Source organism: Eurosta solidaginis, chromosome 4, assembly GCF_040869045.1.
Source record: "Eurosta solidaginis isolate ZX-2024a chromosome 4, ASM4086904v1, whole genome shotgun sequence".
Lineage (NCBI taxonomy): Eukaryota > Metazoa > Arthropoda > Insecta > Diptera > Tephritidae > Eurosta > Eurosta solidaginis.
In genome coordinates, this window is record NC_090322.1 from 245409577 (window position 1) to 245431246 (window position 21670).

At 39.5% G+C, this 21670-nt stretch overlaps 2 protein-coding genes across 4 annotated transcripts; one reads left to right on the forward strand and one right to left on the reverse strand.

Moving 5' to 3' along the window:
* Window positions 1-1538: 1538 nt before the first annotated feature.
* Window positions 1539-5197, forward strand: Tpt (tRNA 2'-phosphotransferase). The gene has a single exon (XM_067785401.1). It carries the CDS (start codon window positions 1645-1647, stop codon window positions 2275-2277), a length of 633 nt encoding a protein of 210 aa, XP_067641502.1. The 5' UTR covers window positions 1539-1644; the 3' UTR covers window positions 2278-5197.
* Dd (CTD nuclear envelope phosphatase 1-like protein dullard) lies at window positions 4614-21448 on the reverse strand. 3 transcript variants are annotated; one of them, XM_067785399.1, is made up of 6 exons: window positions 21233-21448; window positions 20173-20659; window positions 9395-9652; window positions 8998-9180; window positions 8738-8932; window positions 4614-5440 (listed from the first exon to the last, which is right to left on the reverse strand). In XM_067785399.1, exons 2-5 carry the CDS (start codon window positions 20269-20271, stop codon window positions 8741-8743), a joined length of 732 nt encoding a protein of 243 aa, XP_067641500.1. In that variant the 5' UTR covers window positions 20272-20659; window positions 21233-21448; the 3' UTR covers window positions 4614-5440; window positions 8738-8740. The 3 variants fall into 3 exon arrangements, with proteins under 3 accessions (XP_067641500.1, XP_067641499.1, XP_067641501.1); XM_067785398.1 differs by having other exon boundaries at window positions 20173-20335; window positions 21233-21447; XM_067785400.1 differs by lacking the exon at window positions 21233-21448 and adding an exon at window positions 20954-21209 and having other exon boundaries at window positions 20173-20335.
* Window positions 21449-21670: the final 222 nt, after the last annotated feature.

Consider the following 21670-nt stretch of genomic DNA (forward strand, 5'->3'; position numbering starts at 1 on the left):
ATATAACAGTTAACATTATTTAATGGATAGGGCTTATCCTACATGTCTGGCGTTCCAGGTTCTGTGATCAAAATGGACTGGTTGCATCGGGAGTTCATATTTACAAAACCTGTTTTTAGTGATAACTTTTGAATGGGAAATAATATTTACCTTCCGCCTTCGAACTAATAATATATAGACTAAATTAAGTATTTTTATCCTTTTTCCCATAATTTTTGAACGCTATTCTACAATTGTAGGTCAAACTAAAGTTTACCGAAATTTTTTGGCCGTTTTTCGTTTTGACTGGCACATTTTTTGTTCTGGCACCCGCTTCAGCTGGCGCAAGGGATTTATCTGTGATTGTTGCCAGCAACAACTAGAAGATAAATCCCTCGTGAGAGCGAAAATATGAGAGCGTAACCAAAAGATTCGTATCAATCTAATCTATGCTCACGAACGTACGTACCAAAAACGTGTCAGCTGACACGACCTATCTTATGAGTGTCCAATGTAAACGAAAACTTACCGACGTGCAACGCCCGTACGTACGTAGCCCGGAACGTAGAAATCAAAACAATTTTGATTTTTTACGTAAGAACGTGTCAGCTGATCGGTCTCTCACTAGACAGAGTTGCCTAGTAAACTTTTGTGCTCTAATTTTTTACCGTTTACAGATTTATGCAAAAACACCTAATTATAATTTGAAAAATTGTGAAAATAATTTGAAATAATTATGTAAAAGTGCAGATTATAATTATGTAATCTACTTATATTTATTTAATATTAATTCCAGCCTTTTACAACATCAAAAATTAAATTGGAAAAAGTTGATGTTTCCATAAGAATGCATGCAAAATGGTCAATGGCAACAGTGCTTATCTTTAAACAATACACACACAAATATGTTATGTACATGTACACAGACGCACACATTGATTCCTACGGGCTTGAGGGTTCGGTCAAACGTTTTTGTACGACAAACGTCCTTACGTGCGGCACACGTCGGTGGGTAATTGCCGCTTTACTCACGAACGTACGTACCAAAACGTGTCAGCTGACACGACCTATCTTATGAGTGTGCAATGTAAACGAAAACTCACCGACGTGCAACGCCCGTACGTTCGCTCACTAGACAGAGTTGCCTAGTAAACTTTTGTGCGCTAATTTTTGACCGTTTGCAGTTTTATGCAAAACACCTAATTAAAGTTTGAAAAATTGTGAAAATAATTCGAAATAATTATGTAAAAGTGCAGATTATAAATATGTGATCTATTTATATTTATTTAATATTAATTCCAGCCTTTTACAACATCAAAAATTAAATTGGAAAAAGTTGATGTTTCCATAAGCATGCATGCAAAATGGTCAATGGCAACAGTGCTTATCTGTAAACAATACACACACAAATATGTTATGTACATGTACACAGACGCACACATTGATTCCTACGGGCTTGAGGGTTCGCTCAAACGTGTTTCGTACGACAAACGTCCGTACGTACGGCACACGTCGGTGGGTAATTGCTGCTTAAATAGTACAACGCTGTGTGTGAAAGCTCTCAGCTGTAAACTCACAAATCAAATTGTAAACAAACAAATCAAAAGGACATTAACAATATATGAACAATATTTCGAAATAGGACAAATATCGTATGCGGCAACAATGGATATCGATGTACAGCTGAGCAAACGTCTTTCGTGGTTACTTCGACACGGTGCAATTCTAGAAGGTTTCCAAATTGGACCGGATGGGTACGTTGAAGTAGATGCCATACTTCACCATCCAAGATATGCACGGGATTTTAATTTGGAAAATCTAAAACATATTGTGGATAAAGACAAAAAACAACGCTATTCCTTACGACTAAACAGTCGGGGTCTTTATGAAATACGCGCCAATCAGGGACATTCAATAGATGAAGTGAAGGCTTCACATGCTTTAGAGCGAATTTATAAAGCCGACGATGTGAAATTTGCGGTGCATGGCACATATTACAAATATTGGCCACAAATTAAAAGGGAAGGACTTCGTCCTATGGGACGTTTACATATACATTTTGCTATATACGATGAAGATGGAAAAAAAGGCGATAAAAATAGTTGCATTAGTGGGATTCGCAGCAATGTCAATATATTAATATATTTGCATGTACGAAAAGCTATGGAGTGTGGTGGCATGCAAATTTATCGTTCTTCAAATAATGTTATGCTCTCTTCCGGTATTGATGGTTGCATACCAAAGGAATATTTTCTCAAAGTCATTGATCGACGCACTGGACAAGAACTTCCTTTTTAATTGCTTGCCTACATATTGGTCATAATTGTATTCTTTTTTTGCGATAAAAGAAAAGCTATAACAACTTGGAAACAGTAGAATTTTTTCAAAAGATTAAAACTTGCCGTCGCATTTAACGATAAGTAGAACGTTTCAAAATCCATGTCCAATATTTCGTATCCAGCTCCTTTTTATTTATGTTATCATAGTTAACGTTGCTGGTTTAAGTTTTGTTATTAGTTATTTAAAGACCGACAATTTTGTGGTAATGTGGATGATTTAGTGCGGAGGTTCGGCTTTAAGTTTGTTTTCTATAAATACACGCAGAGTTGATATAGTCATAATGCCTTATTTATAAGCTTATTGTTATTTAATCATTGCGATTGGCATCGCTTATTGATGCCTTAACCTAGAAAACTCCCCAGCAGGTTAGGAATGCCTGTCGTTAGCGGTGACTAAAATACCAGATTCAAGGGGCTGTGTAGCGCAACCCTTCAGGTTGCCAGCGCAATGTATTGCTTCTCCAAACCCAATTGTCAACCTCACCTATCCGCGGCGAATCCTGTTTCACTAACAGACGAGGCTCTGGCGACCCCATGCTCCCCATGGATCTTGGTGGTGGGGAGGGATGGATGGCCTGAAGGTTTAATGTGGCCACATAAATCGTTCCCGATATGTTCGGGCTAGCCCTTAATGGTACTGTATTAGCGGAGCGTACCGAATCTGTATCCGGCAGAGGACCATTACATCGATAACACTCCCCCCCAAGGCTTCGGGGAGCAACCTTATCGCTACAACAAGAACATATCATAAAAAAAATGCAGAAAATTAAATGGCAAATTGTACAATTAACAAGTCGTTGAGGACAAAAGTATCAAAAAAAAAAAAGAAAATATCCAAAAAGTAAATAAAGTTACCAACTCAAATAGTTATAGATTATGGATATCACGAGCCACACTTTAGATTTCATTAGAACAATTTAGACCCCAGTGGGTCAGGGGATCAGAATATACCCGCGGTAGGTATGCCTGTCGTAAGAGGCGACTAAAATACCAGATTCAAGGGGCGGTGTAGCGCAACCCTTCAGGTTGCCAGCGCAATATATAGCTTCTCCAAACCCAATTGTCAACCTCACCTATCCACGGCGGATCCTGTTTCACTAACAGACGAGGCTCTGGCGACCCCAAGCTCCTCATGGAACTTGGGGGGTGGGGAGGGAGGGAATAGCCTGAATGTTTAATGTGGCCACATAAATCGTTCCCGAGATGGTCGGGCCAGCACCTTAACGGTGCTATGGTACCGGAGCGTACCGGATCTTTATCCAGCAAAGAGCAATCACATCGATAACACTCCCCCAAGGCTTCGGGGAGCAACCTTATCGCTACAACAAGAACATATCATAAAAAAAATGCAGAAAATTAAATGGCAAATTGTACAATTAACAAGTCGTTGAGGACAAAAGTATCAAAAAAAAAAAAGAAAATATCCAAAAAGTAAATAAAGTTACCAACTCAAATAGTTATAGATTATGGATATCACGAGCCACACTTTAGATTTCATTAGAACAATTTAGACCCCAGTGGGTCAGGGGATCAGAATATACCCGCGGTAGGTATGCCTGTCGTAAGAGGCGACTAAAATACCAGATTCAAGGGGCGGTGTAGCGCAACCCTTCAGGTTGCCAGCGCAATATATAGCTTCTCCAAACCCAATTGTCAACCTCACCTATCCACGGCGGATCCTGTTTCACTAACAGACGAGGCTCTGGCGACCCCAAGCTCCTCATGGAACTTGGGGGGTGGGGAGGGAGGGAATGGCCTGAAGGTTTAATGTGGCCACATAAATCGTTCCCGAGATGGTCGGGCCAGCACCTTAACGGTGATATGGTACCGGAGCGTACCGGATCTTTATCCAGCAAAGAGCAATCACATCGATAACACTCCCCAAAGCCTTCGGGGAGAAACCTTATTGCTACAACAATAACAACAACAGCAACATGGATATCACGAAAATCCATAATACTATGAGTTTGCTATGGTATGGTTATGGCTATGGCGTTATGGTATGGCATCATTGACCGGCTTCAATGAATTCCAGAAGGTTGTTTGGATTAGCTGTTTTTTATGTATATGGATATGGTAAAATAGTTCAGTTGGATTACTTTCCCTTTACGAAGATTTCAAATTCACCACAGCTACAAAAGGGTGTATGGAATACTTCACATATTTCTGTTGTTTTTGTCTAAGCGTCTGTTACATCTGTTGCGTCTGTTTGCCTGTACATATATACTGTTATTGAACATGAAATAGTTAGCTTCTACAATATACATAGAATGGGCAAGAGAAAAAAATCGGACGTTGATTTTATTTTGAAATTTTTATTTTATTTCTATTTTGGTTTGCTTAAGGACAACAATAATGTCAAGAGGATACATTTTGCAGTTTCGTTTTAATATTAAATCTTTGCAGCGATAGCTATAAATAATGTCCCCATTGCATTTAATGGTGTGAACTATCAGTGTCTGTGTTTCCTTTATGATATTCCATTTTGCTTAAAATTATAACAAATACAGTAATAAAAAAATATAACCGGTTGCGCTGTAATTAAATGCTACAAATCATAAACATTATATTAGGGCAATTCATAGCAGCTTACAGAAATTTAGGAAATATTCATCTATTTAATACGCAAAAAAAAAAAAAATCATTCCATGTTGTCCTTTTTTTTTTGTTTGAATCGAATAACAATTTTATTTTTTGTTATTATATAACTTAATTGAATATTTTTTTATTTTTGTATCTTCTACTAATAAATAATCATTAAATTAAAACACATTTTTTATTACAATATACATATAAATAGTTAATCCTTTAGAAAATTAAGTAGATATATTGTACAGTTAATTTTTTTAAATAAATATAGTGTATATGTGCTTCACCAAGTTTTCTGAATTGTTTTAAGTTTTTTGTTTGTTTTATTCTAAAATCGCTTAAAATGCGAATCATGAAAAATGGGTTCGGGGTGGAAGATATAAAGGAGACATAAACAATTCAAAAATTTATGTGTGTCAAAATAGTGTTTTTTGTTTGTATTTGACTTCCTTTTGAATTATAATGCTTATATCATATTAAACAGATTAAACATTTCATTAAGCATCACAGCACCACCCTTTCAATCTGTAAAACTGACAAAATGAAAATTGATTGGTAATATAAACGATCAAAAAAGTTGTATATTCTACACACATACATATGTATAAAACATCTAAAAGTGTAAGCAGACCCTGGAAATAATAATAGGGCGAAGCATTCATCTTTATTTGGTCCCAGGACATATGCGCATATGCTGGACAGTGCATTCCACGAAGCTTGCACCGTAGACGTCCCAATAACATTGGGCGAGTTTAAGAGAAGGCGAGAGTTGCACATGATCGACCAAGCAGAAAAGGCGTGGAGTGAAGCGTGGGGCTGTAAAGTGTCGAAGATCATTTGCGGGTCTTACAACCTTAGACTGGCCTTAGTTGCCGAGCCCCAAAATATACTTTATAAATAAATAAATAAATCTACTCTTATCATTAAAAAGAGAGGACTGCAGGCTGATGTCGGTTGTAATGACTGGACACTGCCCGCTGGCGTCACATGCTTTCAAAAATAGGCCTAGGTAATGATAGTAATTGTTGGAAGTGCGGTTTAGAGGAAACGGTCGGGCACGTTTTTTGTTTGGATCCTGCGTTCACCAGATGACTTCGCTTCCCAAGGCAGCCGGTTCGATGTACCGGGGCGAGCCGGGATTTTTCCCGACTTAGGGCTGTCATTTCAGTGTAACCCCATTTAATTTTTTGCGTCCCTCCCACAAATTGTCATCCTCCCTGCAGATCCTTGAAGCGGGACTGCGCCATAATCGCCTGCTTTGGGGAAGTTTCGAACACAATCCGGGACCTGTACCTGATCCTGGTCGAGAGAAATGATTTTGCTGCGTTTTCCGGAAAAAACTCTTTATAGGACGGTCACACTCTTGTCAGTATGTCACGTGTAAGGGATGGTTACACCGGACGGGATCTTAAAACCCGTCGTCCTCGTAACTTTTACAAATCTTTTGTGGCACCTTGCTGTTCACGCCCAAGGGCGTCCCGTAGTTGTATGTAGTGTAATGGGTTAACTGGGAAGATCGCGGAGATAGTTGATTTTATGAGGCGGTACAACATCCGCATTGCTGCGATCCACGAGACTAAACTCACTGCAAGATCTGCTTTGCAGAAAAGACCGCGAGAGCGGAAATGGAGGCGATCTCGAGCTTATCACCCACCACTCAGTGCAATATAATCTATTTTATCCCGACATCGGCCGCAGAGACAGTGTCCTGGAACGTCAATGCATATATGTCCGGTCACTTATCCAGAATCAACCCCCGACATAGAAAATTTATGTCTTGCTTGCAATGTGTCCCTACATGATACCAATCATATCTTTAACTGTAATGTGGAACCAACGCCTCTAACACCCCTCTCACTATGGTCCACTCCTGTTGAAACTGAACTGGACTCCCGTTAGATGATACTGATGACAATTTGTGATCGGTCGCGCTTATTGGATGGGGCGAAGCACTGCTTCAACAACAACAAAAACAACAACTCCAGCTATTACATACAGAAGCATCAACCGGCATAGGTTTTAGAAGGCTTCTGGTATTTGGCAAGAGAACGGAGTTATTTTATAACATAGGTCTTTGTTTTTCAGTTAGCTCGTTAAACAAACCTTTACCGGTTTTGAAGCAATTCTGAAATAGCGTGTTTTCAAACGGTAGACGCGATAGGGTGATATTCCACTCAGAAGTCGATATAGGAATGTTGCGGAAGTGACAGAGATTGTAGAATAAAAAACTCAATAAATAACTAGTATTTTAAAATCAAAATAAAAAACTCCTGTCAAACTTAAAGTAAATTTGCGTGGACTCGACCAATTCTGAGTTACAGCATTTAAAAAGCGAGCAGTCGCGAAAATCTTGCCTCGTACCAGTTAAGTGATAAATGGAGCAAATTTGCCAAAGTTTTTTTTTTTTGAAGGGTCAATTATTACGGAAGTTACAGCTCCGAATTGTGGTAAAAACTGAGGTTGGGGATACGTCCATTTTTGAGAAATTTTGTTGTTGTATTAACGATAAAGATACTCCCCGAAGGTTTTTGGGAGTGTTATCGATGTTGATGGTCCTTTGCCGGATATAGGTCCAGTACGTTCCGGTAACAAGCATCATTAAAGTATTATCCCGACCATATCGGGAACGATTAATATGACCACATTGAACCTTCTAGGCAATACCGCCCCGATCCTCTAACTTCATGAGGGACTTGGAGTCGCCAGAGCCTCGCCTGCTAAATATGTGTATAGTACATTCATATTTGTAATAGGGTTCGTCTCAAGTTGGTAATGTTGACAATTGGGTTGCGGAAGCTCTGAAGCTGAACTCGCCTTGATAGAAATGCTGGAAAATTCAAGTGGAATATCAGTTTAGGTACCTTCAATTAGGTACTGGAAAATTACGAACTTCTGACCGAGTTGTTCAAACACTGAGGAAAAAACAAAAAAAAAACGAGCTCATCGGACAAGGGTCTAAGCAAAGGGTCAGAGCCAAAATGTCAACACCTCTGGGAGCACATCCTACCATTTTTCAAGCGGATGTATTCGTTTTAAGCTAGTGCGCTGACCTGAACCTTCAGCGCGAAGACTCCAATGAAACAATTGCCATACTCAGTGACAGTCAGGCCGCCCTCAAGGCCATCTCGGTGTCTGAAATAAAATCAGCACTAGTCCTTGAGTGCGTTGAAAAGCTAAACCAACTATGAGCACACAACGAACTGCTGTTGGCCTGGGTTCCTGGCCACAGGGGAGTTGAGGGTAATTAGTAGGCGGACAGCCTGGCCAGAGAGGCAGCAACGACACGACCTATTGGTCCTGAGCCGTTCCTGCCAGTAGGCCCGCAGGAAATCAGAGGGCATCTACTAGTAGAAGAAAGGGAAAAGAGGGAAGAACACTGGCGGAATATGCCAGGCCTGAGACAATCTAAGTTACTGTTAGGGGGCTACAACACAACTCCATATAGGGCATTAGTAGGCCTCTCGAAAGATAACCTAAGGATATTAACAGCTAGTCTTACAGGACACTGTAGACTGAACAGCCACATGCAGAAGCTGGGCATACTATCGAACAACACATGCCGATTTTGTGATCGATCAGCGGAGACGGCGGAACATCTACTCCTGGAGTGTAACGCAATATCAAGACGTAGGGCTAAGTTTATGGGCTCACCATGGCCAGCGCATTCTCACATCAAAACCCTCAAAATTGGATGAGGTGCTGTGAAGCAGCTGAGGGCGCAATAGACCAATGGTCGCAGTGCAATCCTAAATTAATTATCTATCTATCTATCTAACTCTACTAAAGCGTTTATTTAAATCCCTTCGTAAATTTCTTAATACTAAACTTACCTGCTACCATAAACGATGCAAATGTAAATTTCTTGACAAAACCGAACGCACATCCTTTGTGAATCTCAAGGCATCCAACATTGGAAGTAATGATAGTAACGCAACATCCATTGGATCGGAGAACCAACTTTTTATCGGTATCGCATTATTTGGAAAGCAACGATATGCACCAGGAGAGTTATCAATTATGAATATCTAAAATAGTTTAATTCTCTTTGTTATTAATATATAAAATAAAAATGTTTAGTATGGATAATTACCCTATTCAAGTCACTGCAAATAGCAGATAAATCTTTGGTGTATGAGCTGAAATCAGGCGTACAATGCTGACGATAATAACGCCGGCGTAATATATTACGCCCGTTGTCCAATTTATCAGCAACTGCTGCTCCATATATTTCCATACTGGCCGTAAAAATTACTAGGTCATACCATTGTGAAACCTTAAAGAGCAACATAGAAGTGAAGTATGTTAGCAAGAATACTGCTAATGACTGTTACTTTTTTTAAAATTAAATTCAGTGTTCACTCAGGTCTCTATAAGATTATCTGGTTTTGTGATAATATTATTCAATCGGTTAACAAAAACTTAATACGCTCGAGAGATTTATCTTGTATGCCAGATAATTTTACAACCAGGCTTCATTATGTAATTACCACATCCAAAAAATAGTCCACATGTGGTCGCTTATGAACGAAAAATCGTACACGATGATTATCAATAATTACTTTAACGGTGAAATCATGTGGTGTCCCCGGTTTAACAGTGTTTCGTGACATAGCGCTGTGATGAGAGTGTATGAGCGTTTCATCTAGATCCAGTACAAGCGTTTTTCGCTGTACAATACTAAGCCGATGCCTTGAGACCGGCGATAATGGAAATAGTTCATATTTAACTGGTTGATATTGTACAATCTAGAAAGCATAGAATAATATAAATAAATATTTTGTTTTTATAAAATTTCGTCAACTGAATTCTTTTTTATTTTCGATTATTTAAGAAAAAAATTTATAGATTTTCTAACAGTGGAAAATTTACAGAAATTTCGATTTTTAAAAGAAATTAATATTCTATGAGGAAAGCGATCTTTTATATTTTTAGAATATTTAATTAAATTTTAAATTCAACCATATTTTTATTGAGTTGAATTGTTATAGCCCAATTAAAATTATTTAGCGCAACAAAACCAAAATTTAATATAAACATACGTATATGAAAATATGAATATAGGGGCTCACAATCGGTCAGGACAATATACCGATCAAATTTTTTTAAATTAATTGCCCCGTACATTCTTCCTACATTGACACATATTATCAACCGCAGTATTACTAACTCTTGCTTCCCTGTTATGTGGAAGGTTGCCATGGTTATACCCATTACAAAAACTAAGTTTGCGGATTGTCCTAGTGACTTTCGGCCCATCAGCACTTTCGAAAGTCTTTGAGATATTGTTGTCGGAACAACTTCAAGACCACGTTAGCAAACATAGCCTGCTATCACCATTCCAGTTAAGCTTCCGATCAAACCACAGTGGCTCCACGGCTATCATACAAATTTTAGATGACATCAGGGCACCCTTTGACAAAAACCAATTGACTTTATTATGCCTATTTGACTTCTCAAAAGTCTTTGACTCTGTAAACCATGACTTGCTGTGTTTAAAATTAAAAAATTATTTTGGTTTTGGTGACTACGCAGTGCGGCTCATGCGATGTTATCTCTGACGGGTAGATCCCAGCATGTCAAAATTGGCTCTGAAACTTCAGGTCTAAAGCCACTATTGGCAAGTTTCCATCTTGGGTACACTACTATTTTTTATTTTTATTAATGACATATTTAATTCATGCCAGCATGTTCATATGTATATGCTGTCCAACTATATTTATCGGAATATCATGAGGGGACAAATGACTTAACATCCATATTTGAATGGGCTAGGAAAAATGACTTCTGCCTGAACAGTGGAAATCGAATAAGTTTCTCCGCCCCTACGCGTTGCCAGTAAATGTCTCAAACTCGTTTCAAAAGTGACTAATATTGGTTTTGTTATTAACACAACGCTGACCTGTGATGCTCATGTGAACTCGGTGGTTAATAAAGTGTACAATATCTTAAGAAACTTACGAATGTCTGCTATATTTACTCCTGTCAATGTTAGAAGAAAACTTGCAATTAAATTAATTATGCCGATCATATGCTACTCTGAGATAGTCTACAGTAAACTGAGCTCCCAGTCTGCTCATAAAATTGATGTAGCATTTAATCATGTTACATGTTATGTATCCGGCTTAGCTAGATTTGATCATATATTCAGCTGGAGGCGCGTCTACTGGGCTGTGAAATCTCCGAATATCTGAAAGCTAGAAACTGCATTTTCCTTTGTTGACTTATCATGTATAAAGAGCCTAGTTACCTATATGATAAGCTAATTTTCCCCAGGTCTGCTCGAATCAACGACCTAATAATACAGACTTATAACTATCTAACATCTGGACGGCTATTCTTTGTCAATGCTATTCGCCTATGGAACTCATTTTAGTTTAGTTGAGTTTATGAGTGTAAACATTGTTTTGTTATTGAATTGTATTATTTGTTTATTTTAAATACTTTCTTAATTTACTCTTCTATATTTGATATGATAATTTATCCTACATAACCTTCTATTATTACTTTTGTTTTTTATCATTGCTATTTATCTTAATTTTGTACTATAAAAGATCTTAGATCTCATTGGCGTCATATACTGCTCCTTCTTGATGGTAATATGACACTTATTGGGCCCGTTTAGGGTGGTTGTTGGATACGTATTCGCCAAACATTACAAATAGGTCTTGTTGATGAAAGCTCTATCCCTAGGGCGACACGCGTCAATCTAGCTCAAGATAAACCTGGATAATGTAACAGGTTAAACTCTTACCCATCCAGAATCAACCCCGACATACTTAATGTATGTCCTTGCAATTTGTCCCCACATGACACCATCTCTTTAATTGCATTATGGAACCAATGCTTTTACACTCCTGTCACTCTGGACCACCTCTGTTGAAACTGAAAGGTTCCTTGGACTACCGTTAGAGGATATTGTGACAGAGGTCACAATTCTTTAACATCCTCCCATTTCGCCCGCTTGTGTTCATCCACTAGCAACCTGATACCGTTGGTTTATATCCCTTTTTTGGGGGTCGTCGGGGTCGTGCTGTATTATAAAGTCATGTTCTCTCGCTAGAGTTGCGGCCTCCTCCGGATTCATGCGGTGGGAATAAAACGAGCCGAAGCGGATTTAATGACCTTGTGGAAGGCACGCTCCCCTTGGCGGACATCAGTCTGGATAGGGAGGGCAGCAAAACTATTTTCAGTACATATAAGATTTGCAATCTTCCCACTTTCCTTTTTTTAAATTTATGAAAGTTTGTTTTTCAATAGTGATGAAGTCGGCAGATCGCTCTAGCGAAAGGGTTATGGGTAGGTAGTCGGGTGCCAATGTTTCCATCGGCTGCCATTTCACGCAATTTACGAGTCCTGCGCTCACGATCGATATATCTGGCGAACTGTGACAGCTTCCTACCATACGAGTGGGGGCGTCTCCCTTTATTTTGCAGAACGTGACTTTGGTAAATGCTTAGACTTATAGCGTTTTCTTTTCTGGCTATAGTGTTACGCTTTTTTTACGCCGCGCAAGGGTTGTTGTTCTATTCTAAAAAACAGGCAACGCCTTTACGGGGTATTTCGTTCTTTTGTGAAAATTGTTGCCTGCTCGCAACGCAAAAGCGTTACACTTTTACCCTGTATAAAATGGCGGTGTGGCAGTGCAACTCTGTGAAACTCTCAATTCGCTCTTGAGTTCCACATATACTCTAGCTATCATCCGGTGGCAAAATCCTGAGCAAGATAAATATGAGTGCACAAATCACCTACCAGATTGCGCATTCACGAGTTCAAAATTGCTTCGTTCTGCGCATCTACGTCACAGTTGACTGTTTGAGCGAATGAAAGAAAGAAAGAAAAAACAAGAGCTAAAGGGAAATGACGTAAGAATTGCCCATAAAAAAGAGATGATCTTATGTTTACATGCGCAATTCGCAATCTTCTTGTGTGATTTGTGATATGAGTGAATATGATGAGATGAAATGTTCTTTGTATGCACTATAAATGTGGACAATTTTCTGGGGTAGGAGTAACACTATTAAGGCTTTACCATTTACTTAGGCAACAATTTATTTCAGAAAAGGAAACGCTATTAATTTTTTCAGATGACTCGTCGAATTGTTCAGTGAGTCGATGCGATCCAATAGTTCTGCCCGAAGATGTATACCATCCGGCTTTGGCTTTATACTTGGATTATCTCCATGCACCGGAGCGTAGAACTATTAGGAATGTGTCTTCTGGCCGGTTTCTTTTCAGGAAGGCTAATCTGTCTGTGCTTATTGAGGAGGTTTCCAAAATTTCGTGACCCGCCTACGATGGAGATGTCGAATGGTACACACTTTAACAATGCTTTGTATGCGATATTTCACAAATGCGTACCCATATCTAACTCCTCTTCAGCAATTCCAACTTCTGCTTGGAGCTCTAAAGAACTCAAATATCTTAAAAATCGAAAAACGCGTTCTTTTAAGAGATTCAAATTATCCGGATCAAGTGACTATGCGGCATACTCTATTCTGCCCCACAAGTACAATAGGCTACAGAGAAGATGTTATGCGAATGACTTAAAAAAGATTAAGCATAAAATTTCCTCTAATCCAAAGTCGTTTTATTCGTTCGTCACTTCGAAAAGAAAAATTTAGAGGTTTCCAACCGTAATGAAGTTTAACGACCTAAATTCTAATGATGACAATGAAATTGCCAATATGTTTGCCACCTTCTTTAAATCGAATTCCTCCACTGCCTATGACTCCCCGCCATTGAAGTATCCATTCAAACTGTCCTCGCTTAATTCAGCATTTGTTCCGCATATTCATACGGAAGACGTACTAAGACATCTGGAAGGCCTAAAAGTTTCCTATTCTTGCGGACCTGATGAAATTCCATCTCTTGTGCTAAAAACGTGTGCTGAATTCCTGTTTAAAGCTCTTACATGTTTTTTTAACGCATCCCTAAAGCAAGGGATATTTCCCAGAAAGTGGAAAGCATCTTTTATAATACCACTTTACAAAAATGGGAATAGATCATGCGTTTTAAATTATCGAGGAATAGCAAAGCTTAGTGCTATACCCAAACTTTTTGAATCGATCGTCACAAAGCAACTAGATCGACCTTCCAAATGTTTTGAAACTTCTTATGCCTATCCGCTCACCTGTGGATAGGTCAAATCTACAATCGGATCTGAATAGCCTAGTCGAATGGTGTAGTGTAGATGTTATGTCACTAAACCTGCCGAAGTGCAAGTTCATGTGCTTTACAAGGAAATCATACCAATCCTACGAGTATATGATTGACGATTACACAATTTACCAAGTCATTAGTTTTGTAGACCTTGGGGTTACGATGGACCCTAAACTCGACTTTAAATTGAACATAGAAGGTTGCGTGAACAGGGCCAAAAGGACTTTGGCGTTCGTCAAACGATGGTCTAAAGAATTCGATGATCCATATATTACTAAAACTGTCTTTATATCTTTGGTGCGACCAATATTAGAATACGCTTCGATAATCTGGAACCCTCGTTACCAGACGCACTGCGACAAATTAGAGTCGGTTCAAAAGCAATTCCTGATTTTTGCGCTAAGGGACTTACGATGGGCCCACTCAAGGATTCTGCCCCCCACCTCCTGCCGTTTAAAACTTATTCAGCTCCCTACGTTACGGAGTCGTAGGGAGATGGTAGGTCTGTTATTTGTAGTAAAACTTATTAGAGGGATGGTAAATAGCCCTTTTCCGCTCGGTGAAATTTTACTTAAGGTTCCCTTTCGACCATCTAGACATTTTCAACCGCTTCATATAAGCACATGCAGATCGAATTTTGAAATGCACGAACCTCTTCGTTGTCTGTGTACTGACTTCAATAAGCACTGCAAAAACATTGATACGTGTGACACACTCTACGTAATAAAAAAATATCTGCTGACTACATTAAATACGCAATGATTTGGGTGGGTGGCTTGGAATCACGTCCTTTCTAACCTCCCACTTTTATCACGAGCTCCATTAACTTTGGGCGGGTGGCTTGGAATCACGTCCTTTCCAACCTCCCACACATCGCAGCCCTACTGGTTATGTGTCAAATATACATCAGCTGCTCGAAATCACGTCCATTCCGACAGCACTAATAATCAATTCCCGTTGCTCGGCATCACAGTCCATCCCGACAACTGATTTAATAATGTATATACATATTTTATAATATAATTTTGTTCAATATTTATGCTTCTGTAATTTATCTGTAATCCGTACAATATTTAGTCTGATTGTTAAATTTGTAGACTAATAAATCTAATATATAAAATTCTTCTGTCACGGTTTTAGAGGCTGAACTCCTCCGAAACGGCTGAACCGATTCTCATGAAATTTTGTGAGCATATTGGGTAGGTCTGAGAATCGGCCAACGTCTACCTTTTTTTTCGCTACGTGTCTAGGGTCTTGAGATCAAAACGTGGACCCGGGTACCCCTAGAATATGTTTATACAATATGGATGTCAAATGAAAGCTGTTGATGAGTGCTATAGTACAGGATAATTTTCATACAACTGGGAGGCTAGGGTCTCGAGATATAGCCTAAAACGTGGACCCGGGTACTCCTAGAATGTGTTATACAATATGGATATCAAATGAAAGCTGTTGATGAGTGCTATAGTACAGGATAATTTTCATACAACTGGGAGGCTAGGGTCTCGAAATATAGCCCAAAACGTGGACCCGGGTACCCCTAGAATGTGTTTATACAATATGGATATCAAATGAAAGCTGTTGATGAGTGCTATAGTACAGGATAATTTTCATACCCCTGGGTGACTAGAGTCTCGAGATATAGGCCAAAACGTGGACACGGATACCCCTAGAATGTGTTTATACAACATGGATGTCAAATGAAAGCTGTTGATGAGTGCTATAGTACAGGATAATTTTCATACAACTGGGAGGCTAGGGTCTCGAGATATAGCCTAAAACGTGGACCCGGATACTCCTAGAATGTGTTATACAATATGGATATCAAATGACAGCTGTTGATGAGTGCTATAGTACAGGATAATTTTCATACAACTGGGAGGCTAGGGTCTCGAGATATAGCCCAAACGTGGACCCGGGTACCCCTAGAATGTGTTTATACAATATGGATATCAAATGAAAGCTGTTGATGAGTGCTATAGTACAGGATAATTTTCATACCCCTGGATGGCTTGGGTCTCGAGATATAGGCCAAAACGTGGACCCGGGTACCACTAGAATGTGTTTATACAATATGGATAACAAATGAAAGCTGTTGAGTGATTTAGTAGAGGATAATTTTCATACCCCTGGGTGACTAGGGTCTAGAGATATAGGCCAAACGTGGGCCCCTGAACATCTAGACAATGTTTTTACATTGTGGGTATCAAACTGAAGCTGTTGATGAGTGCTTTAGTACAGGGTAGTTTTCATACCCCTGGGTGACTAGGGTCTAGTTATAGGCCAAAACGTGGATCAGGGTGACACTAGGATGTGTTTTTACATTATGGGTATCAAATTGAAGCTGTGGGTGTGTGCTTTAGTATAGAGTAAGTTTTATGCCGCTGGGTGACTAAGGTCTCGAATGTAGGCCAAAACGTGGACCCGGATACACCTTGAATGTGTTTTTACATTATGGGCATCAAATTGAAGGTGTTGAAGTATGCTTTAGTACAGAGTAAGTTTTGCACCGCTGGGTGACTACGGTCTCGAGATATAGACCAAAACATGGACCCGGATACCCCTAGAATGTGTGTGTATTATGGATATCAAATGAAAGCTGTTGCTGAGAGCTCTAAAGTTCATTGTGGTATTCGATTTAGTCGCATCAACCTGGCAAAACTGATAAATATGCATGCGAAGCCGAAATAAAGACAAGAATTAATAATACCCACATACCTATTTACATGCGTCCTATTCGATTTGCCTGAAATTTCGTATATAAATTTACCTATGTTAGTATTTACGATGCTTTTTTCCGGGAAGTATACCAGAGACGGACTAGGACTGGGATTAGGACTAGGACTGGGACTGAGGCTGAGACTCGGAATGGGAATGGAACAAAATACATACCACCCTCTGGGACTGGCAATAAGAGATGAAGAAGAAGGCGAAAAACTTGAGAAAAGAGAGAAGGAGACTGAGAAAGAGATAGAATGAGACGAAGATGGAGTTGAAGCGAAAAAGAAGGAGGGAGGAGTGAATAAAAAGATTAGGAAAAAGTGTAGAGGGGTAGGGCAGAGTTAGACGGAAAAAGCTTATTAAAATGTATGCAGATAGGCCAAATTTAGGGCAGAGCAACGTCTGCCGGGTCTGCTAGTAAATAAATAAATAAACGTAGTTTCTTCTGTTTGGTCCGCCAACATCTCGCCCCTGCTATAGTTAGAGTAGGGTTAGAGTGCCATAGATCGTGGTGGGCATTGAAATCGACTAAGATAATTCCTATTGTTTTGGGGTGTATGTATCCTTTGCCGGATATAGAGCCGGTACGTCCCAGTAACAAGCACCATTTAAGTACTAGCCCGACCATCTCGGGAGCGATTCAATCGAAACTTGGAGTCGCCAGAGCCTTGCCCGCTAAGGATGTGTATAATACATTCATATTTGTAACAGGATTCGCCTCTCATAAGTGCGGTCGACAATCGAGTTGCGGATGATTCTGTTGTTGTAGTGATTAAGACACTCCCCGAAAGTGTTATAGCTATTGATGGTTCTTTGCCGGATATAGATCCTGTATATTCCGGTAACAATCAATAGCCCGACCATCTTCAGAACGGTTTAATATGGCCATCCCGTTCCCACAATAGTTCCACGAGGAGCTTGGCGTCGTCAGAGCCTTGCCTGCTATGTGTATGATACATGTATATTTGTAACAGGATTACCCTCGCATAGATAAGGTTAACAATTAGGTTGGGAAGCTATGAATTGCGCTTATCAATCCTTGAATCCCTGTGAAATGCACTCATTTGGGGCCCTTAAATGACCTCATAATGTGTGCAACAGCTCCGACTTAGGTCTCTTTTATGACTCCAATTGTTTTCTGGGAGGGGGTGGAATACGTACATATACAAACTTACAAAATTCAGAATGGTATAACAATTCAGTGGAAATAAAATAAAATTATAAAGTTAAATTAAATAATATAAGCAACCTACATTAACACGCATGCATTTAGCCGTGGTCTTATTTAAAAATAAAAAATATTTTACAAGTATTTCTACTGGCATGCATACATAGCTCCAACTCGTGTTGTTAATACTTATGTTACATGCTTACTAGGGTCACGAGGTACATCATGGTATGCAAACGTCTAGCACGCAAATCATGGGGTTGTAGCCCACATGTGCTAAGATGGATGTATACCATGATAGTAAAACCTATGATAACATATGGCTCGATAGTCTGGGCATCGAGAACAACTCGGGCGACGACGAGGCAAGCACTGACAAAACTTCAGCGACTGACATGCGTGCGCATCACGGGAGCTATGAGAACATGCCCTATAGCAGCGCTGGAAGCTATCCTCGATCTAACCCCGTTTCATATATCGATAGAGCAGTCAGCCAAGCGAACCCTCCTGAACATCGCCAAGGAGGGTTCGGGCAAAGGTAAAGTCATATCGTCCCGTAGCATGGAAGAATTGAGAGAAGATCCCAATTTCTAAACTCCCGAGGTATGATATTTTCAGGCAGATAGTTTTTGAGAAAAGGTATAAAGTATAATTGGGAGACAAGGGTACATGGAAGGAAAGCAGAATTGAGCGCATTCAGCAGCGACATAAAATAGTATGGTTACCGAAGACGCCAGAGGGGATTGGATCTGGAGTCTTTGGACCTAGAGCCAAGATATCGGTACCTCTGGGAGCATACCCGAGCAATTTTCAAGCGGAAGTATTCGCCATAATCCAGTGCGCTTACCTGAACCTTCAGCGCGAATACTCCAATGAAACAATTGCCATACTCAGTGACAGTCAGGCCGCCCTCAAGGCAATCTCAGCGTTTGAAATAAAATCAGCACTGGTCATTGAGTGCGTTGAAAAGCTAAATCAACTAGGAGCACACGACGAACTACTGCTGGTGTGGGTTCCTGGCCACAGTGGGATTGAAGGTAACGAGCAGGCGGACAGCCTGTCCAGAAAGGCAGCAACGACACGACCTATTGGTCCCGAACCGTTCCTGCTAGTACGCCCGCAGGAATTTAGGGGCATCTATTAGTAGAAGAAAGAGGAAAGAGGGAAGAACACTAGCGCGTTATGCCAGACCTGAGACAATCGAAGTTACTGTTAGGGGGTTACAGCACAGCTCGATATAGGGCATTGATAGGCCCCTCGAAAGATAACCTAAGAATCCTAACAGCTATTCTTACAGGACACTGTAGTCACATGCAAAAGTTGGGTATAGTATCGGACAGCACGTGCCGATTTTGTATTCGATCAGCGGACCATATCGTCCTGCAGTGTGACGCCATCTCAAGACGTAGGGCTAAGTTTATGGGCCTACCATGGCCAGAGCATTCTCACATCAAATTCCTCAAGCCAGGTGAACTGCTAGGATTCATCAGATATGTCGGCTTGGATGAGGTGCTGTGAAGTAGCTGAGGGCACAATAGACCAATGAGTGCAGTGCGATCCTCAATTATATATCTATCTATCTATGTTACATGCGAACATTTCCAACTGGGATAATAAGGCCTCTGTAAGTTTTTTTGTCGCTACATAAACAGCAAGGACAATCAAGTACTACGTTATACTACCATCTCAAATTCCCTAAAACTACATTCATACGCTTTGTTTTACTTTGAAGACATTACAACAGGGAGCGGGGAGCGGTTTAGGGGGTCAGAATATACCCGCGGTAGGTATGCCTGTCGTAAGAGGCGACTAAAATACCAGATTCAAGGGGCTGTGTAGCGCAACCCTTCAGGTTGCTAGCGCAATATATAGATTCTCCAAACCCAATTGCCAACCTCACCTATCCGCGGCGAATACTGTTTCACTAACCGACGAGGCTCTCGCCACCCCAAGCTTCTCATGGAACTTGGGGGTGGTGAAGGAGGGATGGCCTGAAGGCTTAATTTGGCCACATAAATCGTTCCCGAGATGGTCGGGCTAGCGCCTTAATGGTGCTGTGTTACCGGAGCGTACCGGATCTGTATCCGGCAAAGGACCATCACATCGATAACACTCCCCAAAGCCTTCGGGGAGCAACCGTATCGCTACAACAACAACAACAAATTCTAAATATGTAACTAAATGCAATAATTTTATTTGATAAAGTATTTAACTTACCGAGCGAACTTGTCTGTTGAACATAAAACAGATGCATGTCCACACTCTGGATAGGATTACTGTTAGAGCGCTGAAACTCATTTGTACAAAAGAAAGCATTGGTAGGCGACGTCGTCGGCGTCTTACCAATTATTTACATATGCGTAGAAAATCTTGGTAGCAGCTGCAATGAAGAAGTAAATTACTCATTTTTTTTGGTAATAAATTTTCATTAGTGGAAGTATATCTCTGATGGAACTGCCAAGATTTGTAAAAGCGCGCGATGATGACTCCAGACGAAAAACGACAAAATCAATAAATGAGCACCCAACGTTACATCTTTAAGTGGCCAGACATTAATACAATGAAGAAAATGTACAATGCCTTAGTCTTGAAGCAAGTTCAACTATCTGTTTTTTTTTTATAACAAATATTTTTTGCACTTTGGCGATTTGTTAATTTTTTGTTTTAAATTTTCAGTTGTTTTCTTGTTCTCTTTTGGAGTCCACTTTCTCAAGCAGCAAGCCGCGCAAACAACCGAACGAATAACCGACGGAGAAATTAACTCCCAAAGGTTAGAAGTAATAAAATAAGTAAAAAATGATATATTTATTTCTTTAATTTAAATCATTTCAAAAAAAATGTATTCAAATTTATTTAAGCTTCAACACTTTTTGACAGCCGACATTATTATGTAAATAATGAAAAATGTACGCACACAAAAAAAGTCAAAAATACGCTTTGGCTCAGTTCCAAAATTGAAAGTTAAACACAAAGCTCTTTAGTTAGCCTATAATTTTACCAATTTTAATAAATAAATAATAACAAATTCACTTTTCAAATACTACTCAGTTCAATATAAAAAATTTGGTCTTATTTTCTAAATATGCAGCTTCAATAAAAAACTATTATTTTAATAACATTTTCTGTTTCCAAAATTGTAGTTTTGTCCCTTGGCAGCCCTGCTGCTTTTGCACATTTTTGCTTTGCACTTCCCCACGCTTTATCAGTTCCATTATTTTATTTTCTTTCTCTATAAATTATCAATTTTTTCACCATTTCGTTTGTCAAATGCTTTTACCTATATTATATTAGGTTACGCCACTATCTTTCTGCTTATTTACTTAGTTTTATTAGTTAAGTTTTCTTTAACATTTATAAAAATGGTCCTTGGTTTAAATCTTTTCCACATAAATTTTACACAATATCGAATTCTATATCCTTCAACCGCCTCAAAAACGACTTCTTCATAAACACTGTTGAATAAAAAACTGCAAATCTCCAGTGCGGCCAATACGCGAACTACAATTGCCATTAAAAAAAAACTACAAGGTAAACCCCTTTCTGCCTTTAGTGTCGGTATTTCTATACGACAGCATGACACTTATAATCATTGTAAATTTTACCAAGTAGCGCAACTAACAGCTGATCGGTAAAAATTCGCACATTCACACGCACAGTTCTCGAATCAGTTTCAAAAAAAACTTTAGATTATTTTATTCAAATTTTAAAGTGAGAT

Coding starts and splice junctions, on each gene's coding strand:
- Tpt (XM_067785401.1), top strand. CDS start 1,645: ATGGATATCGATGTACAGCTGAGCAAACGTCTTTCGTGGTTACTTCGA.
- Dd (XM_067785399.1), bottom strand. CDS start 20,271: ATGCTTTCTTTTGTACAAATGAGTTTCAGCGCTCTAACAGTAATCCTA. Junction 9,653..20,172: donor TCAACAGACAAGTTCGCTCG/GTAAGTTAAATA, acceptor TATGCTTTCTAG/ATTGTACAATATCAACCAGT. Junction 8,933..8,997: donor TTTGCAGTGACTTGAATAGG/GTAATTATCCAT, acceptor AAACTATTTTAG/ATATTCATAATTGATAACTC.